The following is a 9,232-nucleotide window of genomic DNA, read 5'->3' as shown; positions in this document are numbered from 1 at the left end:
GGAACAAAACTTCATAACTGAGAAAGGAAAGAAGGGTTGAAGGGAGAGGAGGAGAATGGGAAAAAGAATGAGGGTATTACGTACCATCACAAATGTCCTTTGATGAGTATGATCATTGTGTGTGGCAAACATGTACTAATGAAAGAGAAACTAGGTGCAGAACATAGGTATTTTTAAACACCTGTGGAACCTGTATTTTGCTAATATTTTCCTGCACCTGCCTCTGATGCAGAACAGGCAAATATAAGGTTACCCAAAGAGAGGCATGTGTCATAGAGCTGGAAGTGATTTACATGCCAAGAAGATTGCAGTTATTCTCATTTCAAATCCTGGGGTACCTGGGCCATGCAGGTGGCCGGGCTTTTGCATAAATTCAGGGAGAGGGGTTCCTGAGTCTCTAGTCTCAGCTGGGTGATTTGTCTGGAGATACTGTTTTCCCTGTGGATGTGTCTCAGTGTTCTGGAGTAGGAGCTGATCTGAATAGGTCCACTCTAGAGAAGATGCCTTCCTCCCACACGTTGGTCTTCATGGTCATCTTCTCCCTGGGGTCGTTGGCTGCTGTGTTACAGAATGGTCTCATGGTCACCTTGCTGGGCAGGGAGTGGTTACGGTGTGGGACGTTGCCTGCAGGCGACATGATTGTGGCTTGTCTTGTCACTTCCCGGCTCTGCCTACATGGAATAAGCATCCTGAACAACTTCGTGAACTTCTTTGATTTTTGCTACAAGGCTAAAACTCTTGGCATCCTCTGGGACTTTATTAACACTCTCACTTTGTGGCTTACTGCTTGGCTTTCTGTTTTCTACTGTGCAAAGATCTCCACCTTTTCCCACCCCGTCTTCCTCTGGCTGAAGTGGAGGATTACTCGGTCAGTGCCCAGGCTGCTGCTGAGCTCCCTATTCTTCAGTGGCCTGTCGGGTATTTCATCAGTTGTAGGGAATGCAGTAGGCATTGAGACAGCGGCCTCCCAGGGTTCCCATGGAAACTGCACCCTATCTCACAGCATTCTAATTTTTCGTCAGTGGTACTTTTTCTGGCATTCGGTGGTTATGTGGTTCACTCCGCTTCTCCTGTTCCTGGTGCCCATTGTCCTGCTCATATTCTCCCTGCACCGGCACGTGCAGCAGATGAGGGACTGCATGTCCGGGCCTCGCGATCCCAGCACCCAGGCCCACACCATGGCTCTGAAGTCACTCTCCTTCTTCTTCGTCTTTCATGTACTGCATGTCCTGACCCTGCTCATTTCTATGATGCAGCTCATAACCGTCTGGAATCCCTGGCACTGGGCCTTCGAAATGGTACTTTATGCAGGTCTCTTCCTGCACTCCATTGTCCTGATGCGAAGCAGCCCCAAGCTGAGAAAGGTCCTGAGAATGAGATTTTAGGCACTTTGAAGGCCCTGGATAAAGAGTGGTTCCACTTTTAAGCAATTGGCCTCAATCACCAGAACTCTGATGACTAATCTCACGAGTAGAAAGAACTGATAAGGTTTGGGTATGCTCTCTTTTCCTTTCCCCCTTCTCCCACTCCTTCCACAATCCAGTAATTCTTTTTCCATCTCTCTGTGTTCCTACTGTCCTCATCACTGCTGCTTGTCTCTGGTCTGAGTCCCAAATTACCTTGGCCTTAGGTGGTGGCCTCATCTCCTTAGGGCCTTTCTCATTCGCTGTGCAAGCAGCCATAGTCTTCAAATATCGTGATGAAGACCTGTAACCATCATCATGATGCTGTAGCTTTTGAGCAGCATATGTTCCCCAGCACCACCCACCCTGCGGTGCTGACTCTCTCCACACTCCCCACCCTGCCCCAGCTTGGTCTCTGTTCAGTCCAGCCCTTTACATCTTCCCACAAAGTCCTTCCCTCCACCTTTAATTCTTTGGGCCTTCAAAGAACCAGAACTTCCTTCTTCTTTCTTTTTCTTCTTCTTCTTCTTCTTCTTCTTTTTTTTTTTTTTTTTGTCTTTTTGAGGCAGGGTCTTGCTATACAGTTCAGGCTGGCCTTGTGCTCACTTTGTAGCCCAGGCTGGCCTTGAACTCACAACAATCCCCCTGCCTCAGCCTCCCGAGTGCTGGGATTATAGGCATGTGCCAGCATGCCCGGCCCTTTTGTCTTCTCTCTTCCTTTCTTCTTCCCTTTCTCTGCCACCTTTGTGCTCTGCTTAAAACTGATTCCACCCATGGAGATTTTTCAGTTTGGTCCCAAGGAAGGCTGAGGACACATACGAGTTTTGTTATACTGAGGTCCTATCCATGGCTTCAGGTGTTTATTTCATGTTAAGTTAAAAGGAGTTGTCTATTGTGGAAGGGATTTTAGGTTTGGGCTTAGAGAAGATAGATGGAACAGAAAGGGGGCTCCCCACAGTTCTTAATGTTGATGTTCTACCCTGCCAATGTGCTCACCCATGATGGGGCTGCTGGTTGATCTTGACCGGGATGGTGGTCTCCAGACTGGAGCTTGTGCAGGACGAACCACTGGAAGTGGGGAGGAAAACATGGCAACTTTAATTCCATGTGCTTTAATTTCAACTTCCTATTTTTGTGTGCGTTTAATGTGTATATAGTGTATCAATAAACTAGTACATGCATATAATTAATATGCATGTGATAGTAACTTAATCAGCTTAGGCTGCTGAATATTATAGACTAAGAGTTTATTTATTTCTTCCTCACAGTTCTAGGGCCTGAAACTCAAGATGGCAGCACCAGTGAGTTCTGGTGAGGGATCTATTATTCTGGGTTGCAGACGGATACCTTCTTGCTGTGTCTACATGTGGAAGAAAGATATCTGTTTTGTGTTTCTTTTTATAAGGGCACTAACCCCACTCATGAGGGCCCCACTCTTTTGACCTAATTATCTCACCAAAGCCTCATTCTCCAAATATCATGTCTATGGATTAGGGCTTCAACATATGGATTTTTGGAGAACACAATAATTCAGTCCATGGCTGAAGAGATGTGTGCTCACTGGAGTTCACCAATAAAAAAGTAAAATAAAGGGAGATAATAGGAAGTAGGGAGATGGATTTTTCTTGAAAGGGAAGGAGATTAAGAGAGGGAAGGAGAGGACTGTAGGAGGGTGAAAAGCAGAACTGAGATGCCTTATGTGCAGGTATCAACTCCGCACAAGGAATGTAAACATGATGTGCTATACACATGGACAAAATGGGAGGGAGATCAGGAGATGGATGGAGCAGGGAGGGAAAGAAGGGCAAGGGGATAAAAAGGAATTAAGATGTATTATACAGTGATGTAACAACCCCCAGGGAGAATGTAAACATGATGCATTACTACAATGCACTAATAAACAAAAGTAAAAAGCAAGTATGGGAGGCAGTAGACAAGAAGAGTAGGAGGAACAGACCCAATATGGTCAAATGAGGCATAGTAAATAACAGGACAGAACAGAGATTGCAGTGAATTTCAGATAGATAATTGAATTTATGTTTTAATGTTAGCTGGAGTCCACGCTACAGCAAGAGGAGAAAAGAACGACTAGAGATCTAGAGATGAGATAACAAGGTAATGAGTTTTTTTTTTTTTTTTCTTGGAGAAAGATAACTAAAGCTTTTCTTTTTTGGTCATTTTCAGCCACAAAACTTTATTTTTTATTTTTATTTTTGGTACTGGGAATCGAACTTAGGACCTTACGCTTGCCAAGCAGAAGTGTGTGCCACTGAGCTGTATCACCAGCCCAAAACTTTGTTTTTAAAACCAACTATAAAGGCCCAGAGACTAGGGTTCAAAAACAAAAATGGATCATAAATAGTCATAGCTGTCTTGACCTTGCTCATGCTAGTAGCTGAAGAGGAATTCTACTGAATGTCAAACCAGTGTCAAATCAATGTCTACTGGACTCAAGAAAGGGCCTTGTTATGGTGTTGGTCAGCCTTCTTGAAAAAACCATCTGTAACTTTCCCATTTAATGGGCCTCTGGTCTTAACTACCAAAGCATTCTTTTTCCTAAAGGAAAAGACTAGTAAGAAATATTTGTATGTATCATGCATTATCTAGTTATGCCTACTAACATCTTAGAAAGTGTTATGAAATAAAAAAATGAACTATTTATAGTTCCTGTTGATGGTGTCCGAATGATTTATTGAATGATGAATACCTTAAACTTTGTTACTTTCCTGTCTCAGAAACTAACAAAATGACCTTGATTAAGCCCCACTGGTTACTAGTTTGGTGACTAGTTCAAACAGGACTAGCAACCCCTAAGGCTTATGACATAAGCACTTAGGCATTATTTGGACCATGATAAGATTACACAAACTCTACTGCCTAGCCTCGGAAATATCTGAAAAATTAGGGCAAAAGTGAGAGAAATCAGTCCCTGGAACACAAACCATGGCACATCTATTCCTGACCACCATGTAGGGAAAACTTTATTTTTTTGCTTGTTTAAATTTTCCTTAGTCGTCCACTTTTTTAATGGCTGCCTGGATGGCTTTTTGGTCCCTTAGGAACTGGTAAGGTCCAATGGTGTGCAGGTTCTCACCCAGAGAATGAGGACTTCAATAGGAAGAGCAATATTGATGTTGTCTTCATCTGGGATACTTCCCAGATGTTTCAGGAGAGCTCAACTGCTATTTCTGTGAGCATCAGTGCTCTTTTCTAATCCTGGAGCCAGAAGCGATAACTGAAGCTTTAAAAGAAGAGATACTTAAATTCCTGGCAAGAAGCACAGAGAGGAGAGAATAGAGGAAAGAGGGAGAGAGAGAGAGAGAGAGAGAGACAGAGACAGAGAGAGACAGAGAGCCACAGAGAGAGACAGAGAGAAATAGAGATCTGTGGGAAGCTGTTACTTGGTCCACTCAATTTTATAGAACCCCAGGGCCCATGAATTGTCCAGTGTAGAGAAGACTTATTATCTTCACCATCATTCACAAAGACTATTTTTGCAACAACACAAGTGAGCTGATGACTTTCTTCAGATGGTGATGAAGAATTGGGACAGACCCTTGTTCTTGAGGCTCAAGTCACAAATCGGCTGGGTGGAGGCAGTGAAGGCAGAAACATCGAGCTCACTGCTCCATTGCTTCTCCTTGGGAGCATCTGGAAGCCAGACTGTCTGGCCCTGGGCAGAGCTGCAGTACTGTGCTGGCGATCTTTGGGTAGGGGGCGTGGCAATGCAACTAATGACCTACCGTGTTGGAGCAACACATTGAGTTACATTAAGTCTTTTTGGCTTGTATCAGGGGTTCTTAATTTGTGGATGTTCTAAGCCTCCTTTCTGGAACTGTAGTGTATAAGTACAAAAAAGAGTGATTGCTCCATCTTGACTATATAGATATATTCAATATCTTCATCTATACAGATAAAACCCAGTCTCTCATTCTAAGATTTCTGTGTTCTTTCTTCAGCCTACATTTTCTGCCCAATGTATAACTAGTCCTTTATGTGAATCCTCTGTGATACCCAAACTTAGATATCTAATCTTACTTGATGTAATCGATTTTCCACCTATTTTACTGATGCTTTGTCCTCTTGTGACATCAAAATAACATCTTTCTTGTCTCACAGCGATGGAGCTTCTGCTGGCACTGAAGTATTCTAACAATTCTTGAGATGGGAACAGAATGATATACAATGTTTAGAATTGCAGCATGACACCCCTTTAAAAAGATATTTCTGATAGAGTGATGAATTGGGAATTTCCCATCTAACTTATTCTGGGTTTTTATCCACCACCCTCATGGTTTTATATTATAAAAACTACAGGAAATTAAAAACTCTCTAACTTGGCTTCTTCCTAGGAAAATCAATTTAATTATGAGAAAACAAAATGCCACAAGCACAAAATGCAAACAGTAACAAATAAATTATCACAGCGGGCATTACATATTTAAATTTCAGTGACTGTTTGCCCTTTTGAATTAACTTGATCCCCACATAGCATATTCTCAGGGAATATTTGTGGTATATACCTAGGGCACAAAATCACTTTGGGCCAGATATCTAATTCATTATTGTAGCCCAAATGCTTTTCATAGAATTATTACAGCAGAGAAGATACTTAAAAATTGGTGAGTGAATTCAGGGCTAACTGCACATCGTTCTTATCTTACCAGTCAGTGAAGGCGTAGAAGGTACAAGTTTTCCATATTAGGAGGTTTGTGCCTGGCAAGACTTCACAGTTAGAAGCCCATTGGTCATCTCACTCTTTCAAGTTCCAGTAGAAAAAGTCAAAGGTCAGCCAGAGAATCCAAGCCAAGGAAGAGGGCAGTTGGGAATCTTTGCTCTCTAGAAATTATAATTTTTACAGGCAGAGTGAGTACAGCTGTTCATTTTTCTTGGACTCAGGCACATAGCGGTCACTATAGTTGGCCCCTGTGTTAGAGAAACAGTTCTATCTAAGGTGAACAGAAAATGGGAAGAGATGCCAAACCTTCTGCATTCTGCTGTCTCTTTGTGGGGTTCCCTGCATGGAACTGGTGGGTCATGGTGCTGGCCAGAAGATGGGGTACCATTAAAATAGCCCTCATTTCCATGTTGCTGGATCCTGAGCCTTCCATATTGCTACAACTGACCCAGAACAACTTTTACTTGCTTATGTCCTGGTGATACATTAACCTACTTACACTCATCTGGGGGTTGGTTTTTGATTTTTTTTGACTCTTTGTAGCTAATATTCTTCTCTTCTTCTCTTCTCCTCTGATTAACATAGATGGTCCAACATTTGGTGTCTTAGGCCTCACTGTATCCCTGATGCCCTCTTAAATTCCTCTTGGGCCACTTGTGAGTGACAGGTGAAGTCATAGACTGGGTGGGAGATGGTCATTATAATAAATCATCGTCATTATCATAATCACTTCCTCCTCCTCCTTCTTCATTTTTTTGTTGTATTGGGAATTTAACCCAGAGCTTTTGCACTGAGTTACACCCTCAGGCCTTTCTACTTTTAAATTTTGGTACAGGGTTTCATTAAATTGCTATGTTGCCCAGCCTGGGACTGAACTGTTAATGCTCCCACCTCAGCCTCTAAGTGCTGGGATTACAGGTGTGCACCACCACACCTTGTCAGAATTACTTCTGTGCACCTAGATTTATAATTTCTAAAATATTCTTGTATATTTATCATCACACTTATTTGTGGTCCATCTTTTCATAGGTGAGGAAAGAGGAGTTTAGGGGGTCAAATGACTGCCTGTGAATTCATAGCTCTTAATTGTGACAAGATGCAAAACCCCACCTCCCGAGTCAAGCTAAGGATGAAGAACGTACGGCGTCAGTTATGCTGCTAACTACGAAAAAGATCCCTGGTACTGGAGTCAGTTTGGTTCTTGGTCTTCCCCTGTGATTTTTACATGGGACCCTTAACCTGTAAGCTAGGGCCTCATTTCCTTTATCTGTGAAGTTATTTTTCATTTCTTCTTGTAGCCTAAATGAGATTCCAACACAATCCCGAGACTCAGGACAGACGTTTTCATATCGTACAGACAGGTCCACTGAGGCACAGAGGGGTTCAATGCCGTACCTGAGAACCCACAGTGAGGGCTGGGGCTTGCACAAAAGCCTGTCCTACTTGTAGGCCAGGGCTTTCTCTGCCATATCCTGTGGGTCTTTCTTACTACCCCAGTGGGTTTCTCTATGTGATGCCACCTTAAAGGTCACTATTATAAAATACTCTAAAAATTTTGGAAAAGATTTGCCTGCTTCATTATAGAGAATTGTATTTATGTTCCATTCTTGACACTGGGCCTCCAAGTAATAGAGCTGGAAATAACCTCTTTCTGTAAGGGTTTTGCTCAGTTTTCTCTTTGTCTGTCTGTGAGAGGGGCATTCTCATAACGTGTACTTCTGAGGGCCGTTGTGAGAACTAAACACGCAAGAACCGATAGCTGAAATGCAATCGTTCCCTGCTATCCTTCATGGATATGAGCTTTGACTCGGCCGAAAGTGTGGATTTCATTTCTGAGTTGGCGCAGGTGTGCGGCCCTGTCTTAGGTGTCAGCTTAGAGAAGTAGGAGCTCCTATGTAAGGGACACTACACTGAGGGCGTGATATATTATCCACACCCGTGCTGACAGTGGAATAAGCAGGTGAGCAGGCAAATTCACAGCAGGTGGGGAGCTTTGGAAACTTAGCCTTAACAACATTTGCATCCATTCTGAGGAGGAAAAACCTCTTTTCCCCTCTCAGACAGCCAGCATCCTCTACTCTGGCTTAGTACAGTAGTTGGGGCCATTGGAGAGACAGACATCGTACAGGGCAGCCCAGCGGAAATGGTCCTTGATATCTTGAAACCCATCTTGTGCACAGCAGAAATGAATGATGAGCACATGGCTTCAGGATACCCAGTGATAGATAAGAAAGTCCTCATCTTCATTATCATTTTATGGCTTTTGTGCCTAATCACGGTGTTGTGCTGCGGCTTTATTGTTGTAGCGCTGGGCATGGAGTGCTTGCTACGGAGAACACTGTCGCCTTATAATAAGTTATTGGCCAGCCTAGGGGTCTCTCGCTTCTGCCTTCAGTGGGTGACGATAGGTAAGAGTATTTATACTTTCCTGTATCCAACAGCCCTCCTATACGACCGCATGATGCAGTTCCTAAGCTTTTTTTGGGATTTCCTGAATGCTTACACCATTTGGTCCTGCACCTGGCTCGGTTTTTTTTATTGTGTAAAAATTGCTAACTTCACCCACCCTGTCTTCCTCTGGCTAAAGGGCAAGGTGTCTGGGTGGATACCGTGGCTGCTGCTTAGCTGTGTGGGTTTTTCTGGCTTGACCAGCATCCTGTTTTTCACAGGCAATCATATACTGTATCAGAACTATCTCAGGGGCAATTGCCAACTCTGGAATGCCACTGGGCACAGTATGAGGTCATTTGAAAAATTGTACTTCTTCTTTCTAAAACTGACTAGTTTTACAATCCCTCTTGGAGTCTTTCTCATTTTCACGGTTCTTCTCCTCATATCCCTGGGAAGACACATGAAGAAAATCCTGTTGACCCTCTCAGGATTTCAGGATCCCCCGATTCAGGTCCACCTCAGAGCTCTCCTCAGTATCATCTCTTTTGCCCTCCTCTTCACCTCCAGTTTTCTGGCACAGGTGCTTAATTCTAGCACCAACACTCCGTTTCAGGAGGTTAAGCACTGGGTCTGGCAGGTAGTGTCTCATCTGTGCATGGCTGCCCACTCCCTCCTTCTGCTCTTCAACAACCCCAGGCTGAGAGCCACACTGGAGCGAGGCTGCCCCAAGGTGTGGGGCATGCTGAGCTGCAGCTGATGA

The 9,232-nt window shown here is 43.6% G+C and overlaps 2 protein-coding genes across 2 annotated transcripts; both read left to right on the top strand.

The window, feature by feature from the left end:
• Positions 1–500: 500 nt before the first annotated feature.
• On the top strand, positions 501–1,385 carry LOC102025258 (taste receptor type 2 member 143-like). Its single transcript, XM_005405524.1, has one exon. It carries the CDS (start codon positions 501–503, stop codon positions 1,383–1,385), a length of 885 nt encoding a protein of 294 aa, XP_005405581.1.
• Positions 1,386–8,224: 6,839 nt separating this feature from the next.
• On the top strand, positions 8,225–9,229 carry LOC102024923 (taste receptor type 2 member 135). Its single transcript, XM_005405523.1, has one exon. It carries the CDS (start codon positions 8,225–8,227, stop codon positions 9,227–9,229), a length of 1,005 nt encoding a protein of 334 aa, XP_005405580.1.
• Positions 9,230–9,232: the final 3 nt, after the last annotated feature.

Source organism: Chinchilla lanigera, unplaced genomic scaffold, assembly GCF_000276665.1.
Source record: "Chinchilla lanigera isolate Chin_1 unplaced genomic scaffold, ChiLan1.0 scaffold00093, whole genome shotgun sequence".
NCBI lineage: Eukaryota > Metazoa > Chordata > Mammalia > Rodentia > Chinchillidae > Chinchilla > Chinchilla lanigera.
Note: the sequence above shows the minus strand (reverse complement) of the source record. Positions and strands in the feature narration are given on the sequence as shown.

Excerpts from the sequence above, each read along its gene's own strand:
- LOC102025258 (XM_005405524.1), top strand. The coding sequence starts at position 501 with ATGCCTTCCTCCCACACGTTGGTCTTCATGGTCATCTTCTCCCTGGGG.
- LOC102024923 (XM_005405523.1), top strand. The coding sequence starts at position 8,225 with ATGGTCCTTGATATCTTGAAACCCATCTTGTGCACAGCAGAAATGAAT.